Source organism: Bacillus rossius, chromosome 13 (assembly GCF_032445375.1).
Source record: "Bacillus rossius redtenbacheri isolate Brsri chromosome 13, Brsri_v3, whole genome shotgun sequence".
NCBI lineage: Eukaryota > Metazoa > Arthropoda > Insecta > Phasmatodea > Bacillidae > Bacillus > Bacillus rossius.
The window spans coordinates 3,986,331-4,013,442 of NC_086340.1; the positions used below are offsets into that span (position 1 = coordinate 3,986,331).

Below are 27,112 nucleotides of genomic sequence, written 5' to 3' on the forward strand. Positions count from 1 at the left end.
ACTCGTTACACACAAAACTTCCACATCCACCAGCAACAGAACAGAGATGAAGAGAATGAGAAAATGGAACACTCTTCCGTGGGAAATGCCCTTTTCCCTACTGTGATTGGGCTTCATCCAAAAACAACGCAAATGTGCAATTAAAAATAAAATTTAAAAATAAGTATTAAAATTAAATATAATAAACTTGGCCCTCAAACGTAACTTTTTTTTAGAAAAAATAAACTATTCTGTAAAAAATATATATATATACTTCTATACTTCGACCCGAACATTCAACTGAGTGTTAGAAAATGTATTTTAAGCACAGTGTAAAAAATCGACTGACCTGCTAGAAAAGTTTGCAACTTGTAGCAAGTCAAGCCACGAGCAAACGAAAGCTATTCAAATGCAAAAAAATTGCTTACATGGTACAACAAATTTTTTTTCCTCAGTTCGATAAAACATACTGGCACATTTTGTAGTACATAATATAAATGTCGGCTGCCGTCATTACGAGACCTCACACATAATGCAAGCGCATGTCGTGAAAGTGTTATAAAATACACGAGGAGTAAATTTTTTTATTAGCACAGTGCATCACTACTGGAAGCAAAAAATAATAATAATTGGGGGAACGATATTAATTTAATGTTTAAAAAAAAACCGTTGGTCGCGCCCCGGGGGAGATAATAAGAGAAGCGTCGCGCCAAGTGTGGAGTCTGCAGCGGACCACATCGCTGTTTGTTTGTTCGTCTAGCACCGCGCGCGGTACGTAAATATTATTTCTGTTCGCACGCGGGGAAGGCTGGCGTGAGAGGAGGGGGGGGGGGGGTGGGTTAGTGTTGCACAGAGCTCGCCTTTGTCCCGTAATGAGGCAGTCCTCCGCGGCACAGAGAGATTTGTCACATCTCCCAGACAAGTCCGCCTCGACTCCTCGGTGGCTGAGGTCCTGTGGCAGTTGTGCCCCAGTGCCGAGGGCTTCCATCTTGAAGCCTGGGGACCCTCTGCTCGCCAGGACGGGGAGGATATGTCTGGTCGCGTGCGCAACGGAACACACACACCCCTCCTGGGGAAACGCGAAATCATACTTCTTTTTATTTATTGACGTGATAACTAGGGACACCTGTATTTCGCGATTTCATTTCATGTCAAGGTATTTCACAAAACACTGTAGCTTTTTCTAAGAGTCGTGGCAAATTGTGAGGGTGCAGCAGTACGGTGACCACATTCTCATCGGCCCCGTCAAGAGCGGAACGACACCTCTCGCCGACCTCAGCCAATAACCACAGGAGAAAAGCTACAGTGTTTTGTGAAATACCTTGACACGAAATGTATTCGCGAAATACAGGTGTCCCTAGTGATAACGTCTTATCAATCGATGAACGCCGGCTGCACGCAGGAAAAAAATTGTCACGTTCCGCCTGAGCCGAGCGTGCAAGAACCGGCCAACCACCGTGCGAGAAAATCTTCTATAATATCCAAACAGGTTAAGGCGGGCTTTTTAACTAATTGTTCGTGATTATATTTAAACAAATTATTTTAATTAAATTTGCAAAAAAAAAGTAAATAATATTTGAAAATTAAAAAGTATGCAATTTTTCATCAATTGTTTTCTTACGACGTTATCACGTAAAATTATCGTCCGTAAACCGACTTTACAGACCACCCCCCCCCTTTTTTTTGTTGGTAAATTACAGTAAATAAAGACCGGAAAATTTCGCGGATTCATTTTGTAACAGGTTGGACTCCATGCCACTTCAGTGATTGAACAGCAATCAACTTGAAAGATTCTGATCCGACGAAACACCTTCAAGTGTCGAATCACCAACATTCCCAGTTGAAATGGCTCAAAAGTCGTTAGCCAACTGGCAATTGGCATTTGCCCGAGTATTTAAAGATTTTGGGTTCCTTCCTAGATGTCATTTAAGCGGCGAATTTTTTCCATTGCCTATCAATAAATTTACAGGGAAAACGTGCATGTGGAAAGAAAATGTGTTTTTTTTTCCTACTGTAGACGATACGAGTTTTATGGTTTGATTCAAACTTTAAGATGATCCTTGCGAATTTGAGACAAAAAAAATTATTCGATGAACGCAAATTTACGAATACATCCGTGTATTTAAGAATGGTAATTGAAGATTTTTAATCAGTGTTCAGAACCCGGAAAAATTGCGATTAATTAATGCGTATAACTTTAGACTGCTTCTGTGATTGTAGCACAGTTGGTTAGAAGGAATCTGAGCTAATGAATAACTCTCGTCAAAATAATTATCGAATCACAAGCACCCCATCTAACAGGTTTTACGAGTCAGTAGCCAATGAGCATGTGTAATTTGGCCAGGTACTAGAGGTCCAAAAACTAGAGCTCACTGACTATACAGTAGACTATATTTTGTGTGGCTGTGTATAACAACATAAATTCTAAGTCATAAATTTTAATAAGAGCGTCAAAAAAATTATCTGAGCGCCAGTATACTGCAATACAGTATTCCTGCACCAGCGGTTTCTTCCTTGTGATTGGCTGCCGTCTGCAAGAGAAGCCATTGCCTTGTTTGATCGAGCCACTCAGAACGCCTTTGCTTCCGCACTGAATGACTGTGATTGGAGAGCCGGCAGTATACATGTAGGCTACTTGAATGAAACTCAGTCACGATACACAGACGATGCTACAAATTTTAACTCTCGGCTAGTCTTTAAATCTTTTCGCGAAAAATATATGCCCCTGCGAATTTTACTATCATAGTCCTGATGAAGCATGATTTCCGCAATGTTTTGGGTGTTCCAATATTGCGATGGCGAGTTTCAAACTGTCTTAAACTACGTTACAGAAGGTTATGCCATCTCCTGACAGTTCCTAACTCTGTGGGTTTTATAGTTTCTCTGCTTCCCTTACATATTATTTTTTAACTTGTCCCGTAATACAATCAGCACTATAGTTGTTTTTTTTCCCTCCAGAATTAACAGTTCCCTCGTTTGGCCAATCTGAATATTTCTTGTACTCTTCGTGATGACGAAATTATGTTTTAATAAGTCATACTGAAAATCAAAATCAAAAAAGCATGAAAGTCATAATTGGTAGCTGGAGGTGTTACAAAAATCCATACATTTTTAAAGAATATTTTTATATTAGGTATAAGGTTTTTAACATTTTCCAAAAAAAGTCTGGTTACCTACAGTTAAGTTAAATCGGTATATTACATAATTTTAACAATGATTCAAATTGATTATCAAATACTATGTTCTTGTCGTAAAATTAAATAATTGAATAAATCATAAGTTAAAATATACATTTTAGTAAATGTTTTCTGTTGAAAAATTATTGATATCGCATTATAATGAAACTAGCTGCTTCTTATTAAATTCTTAACAGGTTTAAAGGTAGGCGTACGTAGTGTGGCCTTTTATATTAGACTTACCACTGTCACTATCTACACAATTTAAACTATAATTTTTTTAAAATATCGTGCACAATATTACAAACTATAAAATGTTAAAAATAACGTGCACAATTTTTACAATTAACGTTGGGAAAAAAATTATTTAGTTTTTAAAATAAAATTAGTTTAATTTTGGAAGTTAAATTTTTTATATGGGTATATAATTGCATTACAAGCATAATAAATATGATCATAACTAACTGTTTATTAGTAACTTTAAAATCCTCCTTCAGATTGAAATTTCGAAACGAAATGTTTTCGATATACTATGTAAATGATAGCATTTAATTTATTGTTAAATTATTTTTTGGTATTTAGTAAAATCTCAAATAGTTTAAAATTCTAAAAAAAAAAATGAATCTCACAACATAATTTATTCGGTTTGGTCAAATATGTGAGAAAAGTGCGTAGGATATATATATATATATATATATATATATATATATATATATATATATATAGGCCGGCCTATATTTGACTGTTATTCACGGATTTTTTAAGTTACTTATAAGGACGGGAAAAAATTCGCTGGTTCGATTAAATTTCCTCTAGGATAGACTCCAAAGTTATTTACATACTTGGGAGATTTACACCTGTTGATTCGTGAGACGTCTGAAATAGGTTGTCCGTGATTACGTGCTATCTTGGTTTTCAGTTTCCCAGATAGAATGTGGGACAATCGTAGAAGCGGCACGGATGTAAACTTGCGTGGATGTTTTGCCCGTCGAGGAAAGACTCCGCGAATTTTTCGGGTCTGCAGTAAATTTATTCCCGAACGCCGTGCTTTTGGAAGGGAAAGGAGCGCGACTTCAAACGGGACAGTGTCCTGAACGATGTCCGGGCGGAGGGTATTTTCTACTCTCTTCTTTTTTTGATGTTGGACTCTGCGAGGTTCTCCTTGGAAGCCGTGCCAGGTGTGCGTCACGCGCGCTGCAATGGCCGCCCGCGACCAGCCCGCCTCGTCAGGCGCGGCGCCCGCTGGTGCTTCTAGCGCGGTGTCTCCTCTGGACTGGCGCGCAGTCTTCTCCCAGTGCATATGAGCGGTGACCGTAACATTATATGGCCGATAAATGAAGATGAAGGTGTTGTGCAAGTCCCTTAAGTGCTTTCAAGAACCTGTACCGGTTGTTTTACGTCTAAAAATTAACTTGATGTAAGCTTTTGGACATAGTACACCATTGCTAAGCACACGTATGTCTGTAGAAGAAAACTGCAAAAACCCAAAAGACAAAAACACAAATTAAGCAAAAAAATTGCTTTTGTCAACAGAATATAAACACCACAAAATATTCCATAACAGGAATACGGTCAACAAACAAATAAAAACAAAGAAAAATGTACTAAGAGAACGAAAAAAAAAAACCCCACAAATGATGACAGCACAAAAATATTGAACCAAAAAAAAATTCAGCACAACAGTTGAAACGAGACAAAAACACGACAAAACGAAAAATACGAAATAAACAAGCAATTTTTTGCTTAATTTGCGTTTTTATCTTTTGGGTTTTTGTAGTTTTCTTCTACAGACATACATGTGCTTAGCAATGGCGTATGTCCAAAAGCTTACATCAAGTCATGCACTCTCATTGCACAAATCTTTCAAAGATAATGTCTAAAAATTACTCTGAAAACATGCGTTTTAGCCATTAACTCTTCTAAAAATACGGTTTAAAAACATAATCCAAAATCAAAAGTACTTTTCGGCCCTCAGCGAACTCTTAAATGCTTTTCGTAAGCAGACCCCCACTCGGATATCTTGAAGTAATTTTGAAATCGCGTTGTTTTTCCTGAAGCTCTGCGCACCGTGTGTGTGCCCGGATAGGCGGGGCCCTTTAACGCCTGTTAGACTGCAACAAGGTATAGCTACACGCACCAGAGGATTCTCCCTTGTGATTGGCGGCCGTCTGCGAGATACGTCGTTGCCTTGTTTGACAGAGCCGCCCCAGGACGCGTTTGCTTCCGTGTTGAATTACTGTGACTGGTTGTACCAACAGTAGCCTGAAAGAAACTCAACCAATCACAAAACAGAGACTATGCTACAGTGTTTTAAATTTCAGCTGGTTCCTCGGAATCTTTTCGCGACAAGTGCACGCCGCTACGGATGAACAGCTGCACAAGTTGTTTCTCTAACCCACAATAAACACAGTTTGCGTTTAAAAAACAAAACAAAAAAGTATTAACAATTTTAATGCTGCTTTGTTTCTGTTACATGACGTTTTTACTGGAATTTAATGAAAAAAAATTGGACAAAAATTGCAAGTTTAAAAATCATAGTGTCCTTTTGACGTCACGTATGTGTTGCGCCATAATCTTGTAGGTTTTTTTTTTACGTACAATCGTAGACGTCTTTAAGTCCCAGATGTTAATTATTGATAATAACGTTAGTCTCCTTAGTATCTAGGGACAAGATTATATGGTGAATTGCGATAAAACCGAAATAACACAGTAAAGCATGTTAATACAAAACAAAGCACCGAAAGGCAATTAAAATCATTATATTTATAAGAATTTTCTATTAAAACTTTACTCTAATGACTAGGAACAGGAAAAATTCGCGGGTTCAATGACCTGTGGGATGAACTCCATAGTTCTACGTACACTCGGTCAAATGCCACCCACTCATTGGCTGCTGTCTTGTGAGACGTTCCAGCGTAGCAGCCTGTGATTCGATAAAGCTTTGGTTGAGTGTTTCTCATTGGCCCGGAGTCGTCCAGGTGAGTTGTGAACCAATAGCAGAGGCAGCACTGTGGTATAACGATTTGTACTTTAGCCTATCGAGAAATGAATTCGCGAATTTTTCCGGTCTCTACTAATGACAAATACCTAATATTTTAAATATTAAATTCAATGAAAGTTATTAATTTGGCATGAAGTTTTTACCACAATTTAATAAAATATATATATTGAAAATATATATTATTTTTAAATTTTGCAATGTAATACCCCAAGTGTCTTAAAGAATAATTAAATAATAATGTTAAAAGATTTGGAAGCTTTGATTACTGGGGCCCTCAATTAATAACCATAAAAGTCAACAACAGAGGCGACACTAGGAGTAAACAAAGAAAATTTAGAGACTCCCTACGAATACTTGGGAGTAAAAGGATCGTTATTATATATTAAATAAATAAAAACAACTGTTACATCTATAGACTTCCTTATTTTATTAATCATTGTTCTTTTTTTTTATAGATTGACTTTTCCTTAGTTACATCGGTTTTTTTTATTGATAAGTGATCTTATTTAAATCCCTCACAATTACACTGACTATGTTATATATATTTTTTGAACTCCTTGCTTATCGGGCCGGCCCTGAATGTTTAACAAAAATAACAATACTTAAAAACATGAATGAAATCAACATTGGTAACTTTAAAGGTTGTACATATAGTCCTTCCAAAACATAATATAAATTTCTTCTCCTCGAACTGCTTTTTACTGTCCGCTGTCTTAACTGGGTTACACTATTTCTGAGTTCGTGAATAAAAAGATAGAATTATGCGGGTATCACCCGGGGCTGTAGGTAGACGGTGATGGAGGTAGTAGGCCTAAAGATGTTGGATTCTGCTCAGGAACCGACTCCAGTGGGTCCTGGCAGAGGATTTTGGTTGCCCCAAACTTGGAACCCTGTCTGAAACAGAGGTCCAAATTCCAAAGAATTAGACCTGTTTCCAGACAGTATACATAAATGGCGCAAAAGGCCAATAGAGGGAAATTAAAGGGGGGGGGGATGACGTCAAGACTTACCAAAACAGGGTGTTGGTCCTGGCGCTCAGGATAGGGCGTCTCGTCTCCGCAAACTCGAACCACGTTTCGCGGTAGCCACGGAAGTCATCATGAATAATGAGAAAATAATTTATATAAAAATACTAAGTTTCTCTACTTTCAACTAAACTACTGACTGGTTAATAATTTTTAGCTAGGGACTCCATCCCTCTAGTCTGAGAAGACTGCATAATATACGATGTCGATGATTCGCCGAAGATTGCAGATACAAACGGTACCAGTCAGTCAGGAGGCGCGCATCGAAGTAAGTTCAGCGCGGGATATCACCAGAATATCATAAGCGCGGGGTCTCTAGAGAATGGGAGGGGGGTTAGGCTCTGAGCCGAAAATTACCGAGTCCACCCGAAGGTGTCCGGCATAAAAATATTAGATCTTACTGGAGTGACTGCGCGACTGAGGCGCTATCTTTTGGTGGCGAGAAGAAGTACTAATAAATCGACTAGTGACCGACGAGAGTGTCAAGCTAGGGGGTAATGGAGTAACCAGGGGTGCCACCTAGCGGCCTGAGACATAAGGAGGGGAGAGAGGTTGTCGTTACCTCCGCGCGAGCGCGGTAGTGTCGGCGCTGCCGACGCCTCACAAGTGGCATTAGTTACCACAGCCGTCGCTAGGTGTCGCTAAAGTCCAGAATCGTAACTGCGGCTGTCAAGCCTGAGATGGCCTTGACTTCGGTTAACGTACCCGTGCGGTCGTCGCCCCTAGCCACACTTCTGAGAAGAAAGTGGTGGGTGAGCAGGAGGAGGGCTTCAAAAAATGCATGGTCTGTGGGACACAAGGCCCACGGGATCCTCCTGTCGTGTCTTGCTGCTAGTGAACCTTATACCGATTCGTGACAGAGTTAGCAGGGCTCAGCACTGCTTCACAAGCTGCTTTAGGCAAAAGAAGTCACGCGAAGAAATAAAGTTACCGGCCCTCGACATGCCTGGAGGCGGGAGAAATATTAGCCAGAATGCTAGCCTAGCATGAGGCTGGGAAAGAGAATCAGCTCGCCTCTGAGAACAGAGGCTGAGGGCCTGGCCGTAAAGAAAATAAGATGAGAGAAAAAGAAAAGAAAAAAAATATATTTTCAAAAATATTTAAGATTACAAAATTTTAAATAAAACGTGCCTAAATCCCTAATACACGGCACAGCAATTGTTACTTTTTACTCATTTTTACATTACGACCTTAGAACAATTTTCAAACACAGAAATATTTTACAGATTTTTTTTTATTTGTTCCGAAAAGTTAGACATGCTTATTATAAATCGTTATATTATAAAACATATATCATGAACCAGTCAAATATTACACTGTTTTGGGAAAAATTAGTTATGTGAAACATTTAAGTATCAGATTTGTTCAGTAATATGCTATATTTTTAATAAACAGATTTCATAAAAAAATTGAAAACAATAACTGATAAGTTTTCTGTTACATTTTGAACTTCCGCTTACCAACACTTCTGTTTGGTTGATGGTAAAAAAAGCGTGTCTACTTATTTATGTGAGCGTGTAAGAAGTTGTAGGCTACTTCTGTTTGATTTACGACGTTAAACTATTTTGAAATGTAACGTGACAATGATTTATTAAATAAATACTCAGTAGTCAATATATGTAAATATAAACATGTGTATAAATTTTTTTTAAATTTATTAAATAATAATGTAATAATTTATAACTAAGGACACCTGTATTTCGCGAATACATTTCGTGTCAAGATATGTCACAAAATACTGTAGCTTTTCTCCTGTGGTTATTGGCTGAGGTCGGGGAGAGGTGTCGTCCCGCTCTTGACGGGACCAATGAGAATGTGGTCACCGTACTGCTGCACCCTCACAATTTGCCACGACTCTTAGAAAAAGCTACAGTGTTTTGTGAAATACCTTGATGCGAAATGAAATCGCGAAATGCAGGTGTCCCTATTTATAATATATAAATAATAACGGAAACGTAACCTCACTTATGTAAATACACTTGTTAAAGTTTGCAGGCACAATTGTTATCACACACTAGCAGTTTGGAGTCACCGCGCGCCAGGAGTTCTGAACAGCGAGTCGAAGCCTGACCTCGAGCCGCAACACATTCACTGCATTTCCGAAACTTCGCAGTCCTCAGTCTTGTAGCCGTTCCAGTGTGTCTAGCAACACTCGGCGGTTCTATAGGCATTTTTGTTTGTGAACAAAACGAAATCAAAAATATTACTAGCTGCCCGACCACGGCTTCGCACGGCTATACTAATGGAAAAAAATTAAGCCACATCTCCCATTTACAGTAATGGTAAATAAAAAAAAAATCAGTGAAAATTCATTACAATGCTGTATAATGTACCGGAGAGAAAATGAATAGCACCGATGGTTTCCCGACTCGTGCACGCAACGTACAACTGATGTACCCGTACTTCGCTACGGCAGTCTACAGGCAGATCACTCTTGCGCCGCTCATTATACATGCCCCTCCTTGTGGGTACGCCACTGCCGCGCGATGCCCGTTGCCATGGAGACGCAGAAGGCATGAACAATGCAAAATCCTGTTCTCATGCAAAGTACCCACTGTGTCCTGGTTTTAACCACCCATGGGATCTAATTTTCGGAAAATGTCATCCTGCGTAACATAAGGAACATTACTGTGAAGTTTCAAGTCTGTAAAATATATATAACTTACTTGAAAAAAAGGGCAATTTTTGATATTTAAAGTAACCGCAAAATTTCAACGGTGATGACTGCACTAACAATGAAATAGTCGTTGCCATAGAGACGAATGAAGCATCAACAAAGCAACAGCCGTTGCCATGGTGATTTCCTACCAAAAACTGGAAATTTTGATATATTACGCCCCCGAAACTCCCCTTGGGATCGGATTTCCGCAGAATCCGTTCTTAGTGAGTAACTATGCTAAATTTCAAGTCAATCGGGTGTATAGTTTTAGAGATCTCGTGATGAGTGAGTCAGTGAGTGGTATTTCGCTTATTTATATATATATATATATATATATATATATATATATATATACATGTCCTTGTCAGAATTGTAACGGGAGAGGAAAATTATTGATGGTCCGCAAAATGAAAATTAATTAAAAATAATAAAAATAATTCTAGTGAAAGGAAAAAAAAAACAAATTAAACACAGAGAGAAGAAAAAAAGCAATAGTTTAGGTTTGCGATTTAAAGTGATAAAAAGTATTTAAATACTAATTGAACTCTTATGAGGGTACTGATTGCTTTGTTGTTAATATCACACGGGTGTTTTTTACTTGTATGGGAAAATTAAGAATGATAAGGCGTCTAGTGCGTGGCAACAATGTTAATAGGCAATAGGAAATAAACTTATAGAGCCTGCGGCATTGTCAACACACACTTCGTACGTGTACTGCATGTTGTATCTAACCCCCTCCAACGCATTTGATTCTAAATTGGACTTTTAGTAAGGATCCCTAATGTTATTGATAATATAATATAGCCTATAGCCTTTCTCGATAAATTTACTATCCAACACTGAAAGAATTTTTTCAAATCGGACCAGTGATTCCTGAGATTAGCGCGTTCAAACAAACAAACAAACAAACAAACAAACTCTTCAGCTTTATAATATTAGTATAGATAAAAATTACTTACGTTCTTATGCTTCACGCTGTTTTGGCACCTTACAAGATAATTCATTGGTGCTATTTATTCTTGATAATCATAACGAGAGGCAAAATTATGCTGGGAATAGCTAGAAATCCGAAAAGTAACTAACTCCGAAATTGACGTCAGTACACTGCATTTAGAGCGACATTAAAGGTAAAACACCAAATACATGGAAAATAACCAAAATAACCTAATTTTGTCTATTAAGGTGTAAAACTCATTTCATAAATCTATAGGCCATTATTTATAAATTCTAAACAATCGTGTATTATGTAAAAATTTATTTTGTTTTCAGTTTTTTTTATAATTAGCCTACACTAGAAAAAATAAAGAAAGTAAAAAGTTAAAGTTAAAAATAATTAACACCTAAGTAAATAAAAGTAGTCAGTATATCATAATATGGATGTCTTTACAGGACTACAGAGAAACATCGCTAGATAATGTAGGCCTATAGGGAGATAAGGTTTCTACCATTGCATATTGTTTTTTTTACTAATATCCATAGTATGTTAATGATAAGAATGTTGCAAAATGTAAAAATCTAAACCTTTAAACTACTTCAACAACAGAAATAAATATATACTTAACCAACGTATTACTCAAATCTTATTTTTTCTTACTGCTGATAAAAACAGTGCAGTTTTAGGAATACTAATAACACGATTTCTTATTTTGATACATGACATGTGATGCCTCTCACAATTTGAGCAATCGTCATATCATCATACTTATATATTAATACAATAAGAACTCAAGTGTAATTATCTTCATTTTAGCAAAACCACGCAGTTAATCCATATAAATTACATCACTTGGTATATAGTTAATTTTCTATCATTGAGTTAAAACTATTTTGAATTAAAATAGCTTATTATTGAATTATTTTCTTATTGAATCTATATATTATTATTGAATATTTGTCTGGATGTCTGTTTGTTGTTCGAGTATCGCGCAAAAGCTGCCCAACCGATTTTGATTAAATATTATGTATTTAAAAGCTTATGATTAGACTTAAAAGCTGGTATACATTTTATCTCGCTACGATGGATCTGGTGATACAACAATTAAACCACATTTTTCACAAACCAATTTAACCAATATGAGGTTATCTCCCATTTCTACCAACACCCAATTCCTACCAATACTACTATCTACCACATACATAATCTAATTTCTTTATTATACCACAATCAATAACTATTTCACGATTTTATTACATGATGGATAAAGAAAAAAAAATCACTGTGCGATTATTCGCACGGGAACACACACAATTTGATCAATTGTATATATTTATCCAAATGGTATTGACACGTGTAAAATATTAATGATTGTAAAACAAACCTTAAATACGAAATCTTAAATTTTATCGCAACGAAATTGGTGAAATCATTAAACCATAAAATTACGGATCTGGTGACTCTACGTGACTCTACGCTATCATGAGTATTGTCTGCTTTCCTCGCGGAAGTTATAGGATATAAATTGTATGTTTAAACAAACACCATATTGTCCTTTTGACGTCACGTATGTGTTGCGCCATAATCTTGTAGGTTTTTTTACGTTCACTCGTAAATGTCTTTAAGTCTCAGGAGTTAATAAACCATAGTAACGTTAGTTTCCCTAGAAACTAGGGACAATATTATGTGGTGTATTGCGATAAAACCTAAATAACAATGAAAAGCACGTTAATACAAAAAAAAACACCGAAAGGCGATTAAAATCATGACAGAATTTTCCATTAAAACCTGACTCTACTGACAAATACTTAATCTTTTAAATATTAAATTCAACGAAAGTAATTTATTTAGCATGGTGTTTTAACACAATTTAATAAAACAAATTTGGAATAAATACTTTTTTTAAATCTTGTAACTGTTCCTTTTTACTCATTTTTACATACTACCTAAGAACATTTTTCAAGCACAGAAATACTGAACAGATTAATTTTATTTGTCCCGAAAAGTTAGATATGCATATTATAAATTATTATATTATAAAAGTATATCATGCCTCAGTCAAAATGACACTGTTTAGAAAAATAAGTTATATGGAACAATTAAGTATCAGATTTGTTCAGTAATATGCTATATTTTTTTAATAAACATATTTCATAAAAAATAAAAACAATAACTGCTTAGTCTCCTGTTTAAAGAAAAAAATAAGCCTTAAAATAAAACCATAAAGTCTTGTCTATTAATGACATTTAAGTACCTTACATACCGACAAACGCACATTAGATATGAGGTCAGACTCCAGTGTGGCATTTTCTCTTGAATTCCGGCAGGGCGCACATTGAAAAATCTCAAATACTTTTACTAGTTACGACTGTGGCTTCCAAAATTTAGCCCCTAAAACTTAGTACAAAGAGGGCGTAATTCGTTTTTTGAAAGAGTAATGACAATCAGTGAGAAATTTGAGTGATTTTATGATTAAACTGCGAAACATGAAATTCGAAAATACCAACAGAATATTTAAAATCGTTAATGACAGTCAAAAGTTAATTTATTTAATTGAATAAATTACCTTAAGGAGGGCGCTTGGAAATAATTGCATGATACTAAATATGGTGCCAAGTACTAACAAAATTAATTACGTGTGAATAAATTGCTAAGAACTCTTTTTTAAGGGAACTGTAATCGAAAACTAATGAATAAGAAAAAATATATAAAATAAAACATAAATAATTTCTAAGGCTGTAAATGTTTTATTTAACTAATACTTGTAAAGCCATTAGATACATTTAGCAAAAAAGCAATTCTTCTTTAAAAAAAAGTAATAAAAATAATATATTTAATGGTATTGGTACATTTGAAACCCAATTTCATTTCAATGAAAGAGCAATCAAGTAACTAATTCTTAACTTGTAACATATTCTAAAATTTCTTTTAGCTAAAGTTTAACAGAAATATCTACATTTATATAAAAAATGTTAAATTTAAAATCAAAGGATTTGTGTATTAGCAAAGAAAATTTAAAAGAACAAATATGAAATGTCAGTAACATCTATCTTTTCAAAACGTTTCCGGGTTTTTTTAATTTTGTGCCTTTAGTTTGACATTATTGCCACAGCTTTTAATTTAAGAAGCTTTGGAACGCTGCACATCACAATATGGTGCATTTATTTTACCAAAGATTTATGACATGTAAATACGCATCAATGTATTTTGAAAATTTTGAACATTTATTACACGTGGTGCAAAGTCAAAATACAGAAAAAAAAGTATCGAGGATATTTTTGAATATTTTAAAGGGGCTAAAGTACTCTTTGATATCAACTTATTACGATTAGATATTCATAAAGCCAAAATCGATGAGAAACTCCATTAAACAGTGTATGTACCTAAAAGTTTTTTTTAGGCGTTGGCGAGACTTAATGAACGTTTCACAATGACGCGAAAAACGTAAAAACGGAAACGGATCACAAACCCGCAAGATATTAACGTTTCACTATCCTACTGCCGCTTCCACAATGCACAGAAACGTAACAAATGGCAACCTATGAGATCGTATTTCATGGTTACAAAAAAAATTATTTTAACTAAAAAATGAGATACAAGGACAAAATATGGTCAGAATTTGCACACACACACACACACACACACACACACACACACACACACATATACATACACACACATTTATATCCTCAAAGCTGTCAGGAACATTAGCTATTATTTTATTTAGAACAATTTGTAAGGTATATTAAACGTAAAAAATCATGGTTACCACCGCGGCTTAATACGGGTACACGTCGTTTGTCCTAAAATCGTTTCTCCTAAAGCGTTTATCCTAATTTCGTTTGTCCTAAAGTCGTTTATCCTAATGTCGTTTGTCCTAAAGTCGTTTGTCCTAATGTCGTTTGTCCTAATGTCGTTTGTACTAAAGTCGTTTGTCCTAAAACTCAGAGTAAGGATTTATCGATACTGGAACCGTCGTTTGTCCTAAAGTCGTTTGTCCTAAAGTCGTTTGTCATAATGTCGTTTGTCCTAAAGTCGTTTGTCCTAAAACTCAGACTAAAAATATTTTGAAGCTGTTCCGTCGTTTGTCCTAAAATTCGTTTGTCCTAAAGTCGTTTGTCCTGAAGTCGTTTGTCCTAACGTCGTTTGTCCTAAAGTCGTTTGTCCTAATTTTTAGGACAAACGAAATTAGGATAAACGCTTTAGGACAAACGATTTTAGGACAAACGCCGCACCCCCTTTAGTACTAGACTTATATTAATCGCAGGGAGTAAATTAAACTGAAAAGCTCAGTATTTCCCAAATAAGCCATACCATACCAGTCTGTATTGTGTCCGCATGAGTGCCATTGTCCGAGGTGTGATCAAAAAAATTACGGCGAATGAAATTTAAAGAAGCACATTATAACGCTACATCTACTTGAAGTAAATATCTCGATAGCCTGGTCCGTTGAGGTAGTCAGTGTCGAGTTTGAACAAGTTGTGACTTGTGAGTCGGCTTGCAGGGCCAGAAGAGTGAGGTCGTGTTTACCGTGTCCGTCACGCGTCGTTGATGGACACCCGGAAATTTCGCACATTCGTCTGGCCTCGGGGTATAATTCGAAGTCGTAGGTGTGCTCAACCCATGTCTGCTTTCCCATTGGTTGATTTCTCAGCGAGTACATTTTTATCTAGGGACCGGAAAAATTCGCGGATTAAATGACCTCTAGGATAGCTTCCATTATCCTCTGCATTTCTCAAGTAAACACGCGTGTTCATTGGGTATTAAATTGTGAGGCGTCTCCACTGGGTAGCTTGTGATTCGACGCTTCTTTGGACGATAGTCTCTCATTGGCCCAGAGAGCTCCAGTTAAACTGCGAGCCAATAGCAGAACCAGCAGAATTGTACACATAATAGAATTTCAGCCTATCACGAAATGAATCCGCGAATTTTTCCGGTCTCTATTTTTATCCTTGATAGTTGGCACTATCAGATTCGCTTACTTCTCTCCTAGCTGGGCATCGTTGGCTCACGGTCGTAGAGGGGCGTGGCCAGATAACTGCGGTCCAATGACCAACACAGGGCGAGAGTGTGAAGGTTCACATTCTAACCTGCAAATAAACGAATGAGCGAAATTTCGTTAACTCTAATCACGGATTTCGAACAAACGTTTACATTAATTTTTGTTTGCGAAACGGAGACCAGAAAATGGGTCAACGGCTTCCTCCATCACGACATCGCTTCTGATCCGCGAGTTTCTGGTCGAACAAAATGTTCCTGTCCGTACACATCCAGACATGCCTCCAATCATGTAATCAACACTGGGATGGGTGCGCAGCGCTAGCCAAGAAGAGTGTTTCGAAGGAGATTAGTTGAAATTTGGTGTAAAATAATTACCTTGTTAGTAATAAAATTATTCACCCAATTTTTTTTTGACGTGATAACGTCTTATAAATCGATGAACGCCGGCTGCACGCACGAAAAAATAGTCACGTTCCGCCTGACCCGAGCGTGCAAGAACCGGCCAACCACCGTGCGAGAAAATCTTCTGTAATATCAAACAGGTTAAGGCGGGCTTTTTAACTATAGTTGTTTGTGATTATATTCAAACAAATTATCAAAATTAAAATTTGCGAAAACTGTAAATAATATTTGAAAATTAAAAAAGTATGCAATTTTTCATCAATGTTTTCTTATGACGTTATCACGTAAAATTATCGTCCGTAACCCGACTTTACAGACAAACCCCCCCCCCCCCCCCTTTTTATCACACTTTGTGTTCTCAGTTTTGTGGGGTCCGTCCCCGTGCAACGAGCCTACAGAGACATGGAGCGAGGCGGTGACCTTCTGGGTCAGTTTATCCGAGCTGTGGGGTGCCGGGTCCTGCCACCGCCAAGGGTGTCCTGTGGTCCTTCAGGAAGATCCTGGGCTGTTTCTCTACAGCAATCCACGGCCGCCTACTTACTCATTATCACCTCTAACGACCTCGTCCTCAAGGGCTTAGCAAAAAAAAAGTCGGTTTACGGACGATAATTTTACGTGATAAAGTCATAAGAAAACATTGATGAAAAAATTGCAAATTTTTTTTTTTTAATTTTCAAATATTATTTACAGTTTTTTTTGCAAATTTTTAATTTGAATAATTTTTTTTAAAATATAATCACGAACAATTTGTTTTAAAAAAAAACCGCCTTAACCTGTTTGATATTATAGAAGATTTTCCTCGTACGGTGGGTTGGCCGGTTCTTGCACGCTCGGGGCTCAGGCGGAACGTGAAAAAAAAATTCGTGCGTGCAGCCGGCGTTCATCGATTTGTAAGACGTTATCACGTCAAAATAAAAAAAAATTGGCGCGTGGCGGGTGTGTAGAGAAGGGTGAAAGGGGGGAGGAGAGATGCTGGGCTCCGCACCGTCTGGCCGGCCGCACGGGGGCGCCGGCGAACAGTAGCGGCATTCAGCGCGCCCCATTGGCCGCCACAAGGCGCCCCATTCAACCAGCCGGCCCCCGCCCGCGGCCCGATCAGACTGTGGGGAGGGGGGTGCTCGCTAATTGAGTCGAGCAGCGATGACAAGGCTGGGCTGGCGACCACAGCAGCACCTCAGAGCGCGCGACACCCCCACAAGACCGGCGCTGTGCCTGCCTCTACAACCATCCCGGCTTCACACCTATCTGCTGTCTGGACTTTATTTCGAAAAAACAAAAGTAAGGAAGTTCACCGACTACATTTACAACTCTTAAAAAAAAAAAAAAAGATCTCGACGTGATAACTAGAGACAGGAAAAAAATTCGCGAGTTCATTTCGCGATAGGCCTAAATACAAATCGTTATACCTCGGTGCTGCCTCTGCTATTGGCTCGCAACTCACCTGGATGACTCTGGACCAATGAGAAACGCCCAACCTAAGTCTTTATCGAATCACAGGCTGCTACGCTGGAACGTCTCACAAGACAGCAGCCAGTGAGTGGGTGGCATTTGACCGAGTGTACGTAGAACTATGGAGTTCATCCTGCAGGTCATTGAACCCGCGTATTTTTTCCGGTACCTAGTGATAACGTCTTATAAATCGATGAACGCCGGCTGCACGCACGAAAAAAAGCATGACTCATTGTCACGTTCCCGCCTGAGCCGAGCGTGCAAGAACCTGCCAACCACCGTGCGAGAAAATCTTCTATAATATCAAACAGGTTAAGGCGGGCTTTTTTAAAACTAATTGTTCGTGATTATATCCAAACAAATATTTTAAATTGAAATTTGCAAAAACTGTAAATAATATTTGAAAAATAAAAAAATATGCAATTTTTTATCAATGTTTTCTTAAAACGTTATCACGTAAAATTATCGTCCGTAAACCGACTACAGAGACAACTTCCTTTTTTCCCTTAATTCTCAATGAAATTTCGCACACTAGACATTCGAAGTAATATGAAAAGCTCTGTCTACATTTGATTTTGAAAAAAAAAAAAAATCTTTCCCCAATAAACTTGTAGTTTAAATTTCTCAAATAAAACAAAACACATATTTTTTAAAAAAATGTCCAATTACTAGAGACCCGGAAATTTCGCAGATACGTCTCTGATGATGAATGATAATTAGGGACCGGAAAAATTCGCGGGTATGTAGGATGAACTCCATAGTTCTACGTACACTCAGCAAAATGCCACCCACTCATTGGCTGCTGTCTTGTGAGACGTTCCAGCGTAGCAGCCTGTGATTCGATAAAGCTTTGGTTGGGTGTTTCTCATTGGCCCAGAGTCATCCAGGTGAGTTGTGAGCCAATAGCGGAGGCAGCACTGAGGTATAACGATTTGTATTTTAGCCTATCACGAAATGAATTCGCAATTTTTTCTGGTCTCTAATGATAATAAATGATGATCAATGTTGATGAATGATGTTGATTAATTATTGGTTGATTTCTAGGGCGAGAATATTTTTATCCTTATTAGTCGCACTACCTGATTCGTTCACTTCTCTCGTAGCCTGGCATCGTTGGCTCACGGTCGTAAAAGGGGCGTTGCCGAATAACTGCGGTCCAATCATGAGCGAGAGTGCATTCTAACCTGCGACTAAAAGAGTGTGCGAAATTTCGGCATCCCTAGAAATTACAAACACCTACAGTACCTGGAAAATGTGTAGGGCCACTATGAAAATCGTAAAAAACGATGCGGTCCTTAAACATTTGGTACACTATTTTGGAATACATTTTTACACAATTGTTTTTCATCAAAACGTGTTTTTATAAATTTAAATTCTTTCAATTAGTGTATTAGTTTACAAGTTGAGAAATTTTACACGTTATGATCATTCCAGGAATGAAGCAGTTCATTTAAATCGACATGTGTATGTCTACTTATCTCAGTGAAATTGAGTGATAGAATGAAGTATTAGAAAGATTCACTGGTTGCAGCTTAAACTTTTCTCAGGTGTAATTGTGACGAATACATTTGTTTTAAGAGTAGTAAAAACCTAAAAACAAACATTTGGAGTAATCATAAGTATCAATAATTTATTTATTATGTGTGTAACATTATGTAAGTAAATCGATTAAACTTTGAAATTAAAAAATTACTTGGTAGAAATGAATGAGCATATAAGTTGCAAGATAGGTATATACTGAGTTAATGACGTACCTAATAAAAGTGCAATATTAAGTTTGGGGGTTAATTAAACACTTTTTATATACACAAATTATAATAAAATTTGGTAACTACAGTATTTACATATTTAAGTATATAACAAATTTCCATTTCATCATTATTAACTACCAAGTTCTGTGAAAAACAGCATTAAGTTTTGGTTTAGGTGTAAATGAATATATATTTTTCATTATTATATTAAACCATTCATATCGACAAGTGTTTCCCAACCTTAATACAATACAGCAAGTTCAATTTATCATATTAATTGTAAAAAAAAACATTTTTCTAATGAAAATTCTGTTGATTTTACAATCACATCATCATTGACGGTATATTACGGTATAGGCCTATGTAGTTGTACATACACGCATGTTGTGCGTAGCAGAGGTTTATAAGTTTATGTTATCAGTATTAAAAAGTTTTACATTACTAAATGTTTGCAATCTCTTTCCCTCAAGTACTTGGGCATTTTTTACAAAAATACGCGCGCGCAGGATTTGAGGTAGATTTCAAATAAATACTACTTGTTGTAGCCGTTACCATGGTACGACTTTCGGAAACATTTTATATAGCTTTTCGTTTCATGGTCCATAGACCCCAAACTATCGTCAACTTAAAAGTTTATATATATATATATATAACAATTTTGTGTACACGATAACTGTTGCAAGTTTTCACAAATCACTTCCAAACTGATACATAAAATCTAGTAGCGGAAAATATCGGTCAATTTCTTTAATCGGGAATATCCGACCAAAGTGGTAGAAATGGGGAAGGTTTATACAAAACAGAAATAAAAGCTGTAACTCCCATAATATGGAAAATAACACATCAATTTGAACGTATTATAACTTGTACGAGTAATACCAAAATATTTTGTCTCATTAAATGTTTGATAAGACCAACCATAACTGCAAGGAGTTGAAAAAACAAGAGGTGGAGGACAAATAAATCGCAACTCCCTTCATAGGCACAACATCAAATCCGTACAAATTATGTATTAATATTATTATTTTTATCTAAAACGTTTGTCTAAAACAATTTTTGATTAGACGAACCAATTGCTGCAAGGAGTTTTAAAAATTAAGAGTATAATTAAAAACATTATTAGTTGATGTTCAAATTGTTTGTAAATCTTATAATTTTTATCCAAAACTTATGTCTGAAACAATGTTTGGTAAGACGAACCATTGTTGCAGGAGGTTAAAAAAAAGCGGGAGAATTTTAAAAAATTCACAATTTACGTACCATTTACACTGTTAAATCCGTTTTGTTTTATTGTAAAACCTTAAATTACTATATAAAATTTTCGTCTGAAATAATTTTTATACGACCAACCATTACTGAAAGGGGTAGAATAAACAAGTTTGGAGAACAAAAAAAAATCCTTCGTAGGCACAACATTGAATTAATTCGTTTATTTTGTAAATATTATAATTTTTATTTAAAACTTTGTCTAAAACAATTTTTGATTCGACGAACCATTCCTACAAAGAGTTGAAAAAATGAGGGGTAGAATTGAAAAAAAAATCATAACTTTCTTAGTAGGCACACTATTAAATCTGTTCAATTTGTTTGCAAATCTTAAAATTTTTACCTAAAACTTCTGTCTGAAACAGTTTCTGATAATACATGCCATACTGCAGGAGGTGGAAATAATAAGGGTAGAAAGAAAAATTGTCATTATTTTTTTAATAGATATACTATCGAATACATTACAATTAATTGTAAAACGCCTAAACGTTATCTAAAACCTTTGGTTGAAACCATTTTTGATGAAACGAACTATTGCCGTATAAACACGGGTTGAAATTGAAAACAATATATAACTTTCTTAGTATCAAATTCGTCGAAATTTATTAATAACCATCTAAATGTGACTTTAAACCTTTGTCCCAAAAAAATACGACCACGTATTAGTGCAAGGGATGAAAAATAGTGTTTGAAGATCAAAACTAATTGCATAACAACCATAGTAGGCATAATATGAAATTTGTTAAGGCATCCAAAGCTGGATGCATTAAGTTAAAAACATTCAAAATATTTTCGCTGCACGGAACATGAGAAAATGTTAAATTTAACCGGTTTTTTAATATTGGCGCACATATAGGATGTGTTATGTAGGCTACATTAAGTTCTTAATATTTTCCAGGAGTTTATAGAAGTTTCGAAAATATGTCCAGGAGAAATTGTTACTTCGAAATCTACCTTCGCCTGTGGGCTATGCCAAAAGGCTTTTTTTTTATTAGCAAAGTAATAAAGTAATCTACAACTTAAATGCCAGAATATTAATTTCATTGCTAACCTAAAATTTATTGTATCCTAAATGTAGGCCGAGAGTGCGTACTGTTTCTTACAGCTGCTTATCCTTTTTATCAGTAGTTATAATTACTTGACGCAACATTTTCTATTTATTACAATAATTATGAATACAAAAATTATTGAGGGTTAATTATGCTTTATTTTTTATAAAATCAACTGTCAGTAGACTAACTGCTGCCTTCGCTATTGAGAGGCAGTTACAAATATGTTTGGTAAGCCACTACTGAGGATAACTTTACAAGTGTAAGATATTACAATTGCGTTGTATGAAAGCTTACACACACATTCGGTATTACTGACATTACTCAACGTTTATATTTTTTCATATTTATGTCAATAACCTAATTATATTATTGACATATCGCGTTTAAGATTGGGATATTTATGCAGGTTCACATTATGTTATCATTTTGAAGTGTGTAGCGAAAATAACAGTTTCTTTATATAAAAATCTTACACTGTCATGGTAGAAAGTACTTATAATTATTAGTTTCAGGGCGAATAGAGGCATCTGATAACAGTTGGAATAATTGGACAATAATGTATATTGTGATTAAATTCAAACACACCACGGAAGGTTATGAGATGTTTTCAAATTTGTTTGAAATATCATTAGTTTAATTATATAACTAATAAAACCTTTGACCAATTTGAACAGTTTATAATGTATTTTAACATACGAAAGAAAACCCTAAATATAAAACTGCTGCTAATCAGTGTTAACTGTTAACTGTTTAGTGTTAGCTGTTAACAATGATCCTTCGACAACCATTAACTAAACAGTTTTGACACATTCACGATAAATGAACTACTGATGTTTAGTATTTTATAACAGTTTCGTATTAAGAGCGAGCATCGGTTGAAAACCCATGATAATGTGTTAATGTGCAATCAGAGAGGAAAGAACACACATTTGTATTACTTAATTACCTATTTTATAACACTAAATTGGTATGTGCATTTAGAAATTGAGAATTGTTATAGATATCTGTACATTCATTTAAAACAAATTTAATAAATAAACCTACTTACAAAGAAAACCATATATCTTCAAATAAGTTTATAATCACATTGTTGCGCTGGCTAAATGAGATATGCTGACAGAGAATAAATATTGTAGCTAAGATATCGCACACTTATGGGGTGGTGCCAGTTTGAATTAACTTTCTTTCAATTGATCTTAGGTATTAAATTAGCTTCAAACCACTCAATTTAATTAAGGTATTAAATATATATAGCCGTTTTTTGTAGGTGTTAACGAACAAAAATATATTAGTAACAACTCTAGCTTATCTGTGAGTTACAGTAGTGACAATACTTTCTCATGGTTGTATAATTAGGTGTCTGTCAAATTATATTTTAGTTAAATAAGCAGAATTCGAAATAATTTTGCTTCATAAGGAGATAAAAAAAACTTTTTTTGTTGAATTATTTACTGCCTTCGTTAGCTAATTGTTTAAACCACTTAATAAATTGGTGCTGTGATTCCCTAAAGCGATGTTTTTCATTCCTTTTTGTTTAATTTTGTATTATTATACACACTTTATGTATGTGCTGAATTAAAATGATTTTCTACACTCCATGGAGATTTCATATTAAATGTCGTACTTTCTACTTATATTAAAAAATAAAATTGACAAAATAAAAGAAAAACTTTGAAAAATATAAAACAATGATAACTATCGGCCTGTCGCTACAAATTTAATAAATAATATTAAAATTTACGCGGCCCGGAAGGGGGGGGGGGGGAGAAATTCGTGGCTCTTATCAAAACGTACTTTACTTTAAAGACCCTCGTATGTAGTTTAATAGTCTGTAAATGTTATAATGAATATTTGTCATTTATTTGTCATTGCGTGGTGACTTGATTTTTTATTTTATTTTCACTTATAGCGTACCTAATCAGAGTGATTGCTGTTTTTAATAGTTTAATTACATGTTATTTTTTACACACATTTTAATTAGCTATTAGCCATTTCACCAATTATAAAGGTTCAATTGGCTATGGTGCCATTTAACTTAAACTAATCAAATTTCACAATAACAGTTTTATGAAATATAATTTAGTTAATTTGATAACTACTTATTATTTATGCTGAAAACCATTTCAGCAATTCACCAGTCCAACGTTGATAACTAACTAAAACCAACCCAGACAAATAGCTAAAATTTTCGTAATGCTTAAATTTTATGATGGAGTTAACGAGATTTGAAAGTCACAATAGGCGACAATGTCTAAGTAACCCAATACAAGTTCATTGACGTGTAGATCTGTCAAAATATCAAATATCATCTTGGCTTCGCATCCAGAACAGACCTAGCTTTGTTAGATGACGTGATAACACTCACTAGTGCCGAGAGAGAAAGAGAGAGAGAGAGAGAGAGAGAGAGAGAGAGAGAGAGTGATGTTATCTTTTGGAATACAAGACGGTTCTCTTGAGATAGGCCCGAAAAAAAAATTATTTCAAAGTCACTGGCATGAATTTATTGTTGTCCATCGTATATGAACACCAAGGTTATTATTATTATATTATTTATACTTATTTAATGTGAATTAAAACTAGAATATTTAATACCAAATCATCAAATAATAAAGGTATCAAAGATTTATATATATATTTTTTTACCGCACTTTAAAGTTGGCTTTATGATCCAGTCCGTTTAGGTAAGTCAAATATACCTTAACCAGTCCGTTTAGGTTAGTCAAATATACCTTAACGTTTACATATTTTAAGGTTAGATAATACGGCTCAAGCAATTCCTCAGCAACCCTTAATTATATATACATTTTACAACATTCATTTTGTTTAGCCTCTAGATTGATAAAGTACAAAATTAATTATAGTGTTATAGAATATGTTGGAAAATCAGTAACTTTATAAACTGTCTTTTAATGAAAATCTACTAAAAAGAGTTATCAAAATAAATATAGCAATCCCTACTTCTATTAAACACTTTGACAACTAATAGAGTCCTTTTTTTTCAGTTCAGCTGCTTTGCTGTTACATTAATTTATATTTGAATATGATAGGTATAATTTTAGCAGTCAATAAAATATGTCTTATTAATAAATAAGAAATTGAGAAATTTTTTTTTAGAATTTTTTAAATAATGTTGTTACTATTCTTGCAAATCTATATACCAATCATTTCCAAAACACTAGGAACGTTATTTAATTTTCTTCCTTCGCCTAGTAAACTTCAAATTTGAGCAATATATGAGTTTAATTTTTATAAAAAAATAAAAACAGGAGGCAAAAGTTTAAGCAAATAACTAAAATTAAAAATCTTGAATTTTCTGAGGCACAAACAAAACTTGACGTGGAAACTCAAATTAGTAACGTTATATTTTATGCATGTTGAATAATTAGATTAGTTGAATGTATTGATTGCGTAATCATTAGCCGTGTTGTTTGTGGCGTGATGTTCGAGACAGCCTCATGGTTAGAGACCCGGAAATTTCGCGGATTCTTCTGGCCTCAAGGATAGAATTCAAAGTTATAGGTGTGCTCGACCCATGTTTACTTTCCCATTTGGTTGATTTCTCAGCGAGAACATGTTTATCCTTGTTGCTTGGCACTACCTGATTCGCTTACTTCTCTCCTAGCTGGACATCGTTGGCTCACGGTCGTAGAGGGGCGTGTCCAAACAACTGCGGGCCAATCATGAACACAGTGCGACAGTGTGGAGGTTTGCATTCTAGCTTGCGTCCAGTGGCGTAGCCAGGATTTGTTTAGGGGGGGGTGTTAAGAAGCATAACCCCCCCCCCCCCCCGTATTCCGGGAAAATTTGGATTTTAAAGTGTAAAATAGTGCTATTTTAGCAGTTTTCGGTACTCAAATTTAAATATCGTAATGGTAAAATTTATTATTAATTTTTAATATGAAATTTGTTTGAGTTATGAATAAGAAATTTAAATAAAGATTTGGTGCTAAGGGGAGGGTGCGGGGGGGTGGTTTGAACCCCTAAAACCACCCCCCACCCCCCACCCCTGGTTACGCCCCTGCTTGCGAGACTAAATGAATACGCTAAAAATTTCCGGGTCTCTACCCGTGGTTGCGACGGGGGAAGGTCTCGGAGCCGTGACCCGTGAGCCGTGACCCGTGACCCGTGACCCGTGAGCCGGGACCCGGACGCCTACCTTCCAGGAGCTTGCCCACGGCTTCGTCCAGGGCCGCGCCTTCCCTGTAGGGCGTCGCGGCGCCCGGCGTCGCATCGGCGGCCTTGTACATGGGGACGCCTCCCGCGGCGGGCCGTCGCGCCCTCAGTAGCAGACCATCCAGCTCTTCCGGCCGACGGGGGTCAGCAGGGTCACACCGGCTCCTCCGCCATCCACACACACACGTCGGTCCTCCCCAGCTCCGGAAGGGAAGGAAGAGATCGCCGCGTCGAAACTCTCCCCCCGACCGGCCGCGCCTGATCCGCGGACGCTACTGACGCCAGCCGCGCGCGTCGCGACGCCTTTCGCGCGCCCGTCTTCTTCTCACCCCAGGTCCTCTCTCCCCCTCCCCCGGCAGGGCTGTCCAAACACGAGGGGGTAGACCGTCTAGCGCCCGTCCCTCGAAGACGACTGGACGCGAAACGTCTCTCCGCTCGCGGCGCCCGTCCGCCGTTCACTTCTTTAAACAAAATAAGACGGATAAATAAAAAGGAAAATTGTGTTTCTTTTTTTTTTGGGGGGGGGGAAGGGGGGCTCAGTCTTTTTTTCTCTCCCTCCACATTTCCCTTCGGGCGGTCCACACGGCAGTAGGAGGGAAAAAGGAGCGTAAGAGAAAGACGCCAGGAGGCAAAACACGTAAAAAAAAAAAAGGAACCGGCCCGAGTCGAAGAGAGAGAGAGAGAGAGAGAGAGAGAGAGAAGGGATGGAGGTAGTCAGCTGGTCGGGCCAAATTCTGTCTTCGTCTTTGTCTTCGGCGTCTCACGTGGGCCCGGTACCGCTGTTCACCCCTCCCTCCACCCCCTGCGCCCGTACCAACATACACACGCCGGTAATTTCCTGTGGTACTTCTCTCTCTCTCTCTGTCTCTGTCTCTCTCTGGGCAGCATCCTCCCGTGCAGGCGTCGCCGAGTATTTTCCACCGGAGCTCATAAAGCCGACGCCAAGACACGCGTTTATTTACCCGAACGCCCCGTGATTACCGTCAATGAAACTTTAAACTCCTCCCCCCGCGTCCAAATGTTGCGTTTGAGCTTTCTGCTGCGAAGACAAAGTTTATGGATTCATATTTTCCCCCGGTTACGCCGACATTTTAAGAACCAAACTGTAAGTAAAGTGTTGTTTTTCTTACAACCTTTTATTGGGTCGTTACCACAACGCCGAAATACCACAACGCCGAACGTACAATAACGCCGAATACAATAACGCCGAATGCCGAATTGACCGCAACGCCGACAGCTAGAAA

General features: G+C 36.7%; 1 protein-coding gene across 1 annotated transcript in view; it reads right to left on the reverse strand.

Annotated features, from left to right (window-relative positions):
* LOC134538585 (transcription factor SOX-8-like) overlaps window positions 1–26,280 on the reverse strand; it is a 52,261-nt gene extending 25,981 nt beyond the window's left edge. Inside the window, exon 1 of the mRNA XM_063380010.1 lies at window positions 25,852–26,280. Within this exon, the coding sequence (XP_063236080.1) occupies window positions 25,852–25,942 (91 nt within the window). The 5' untranslated portion in view covers window positions 25,943–26,280. The remainder of the gene's footprint in view (window positions 1–25,851) is intronic.
* Between the last annotated feature and the right edge of the window lie 832 nt (window positions 26,281–27,112).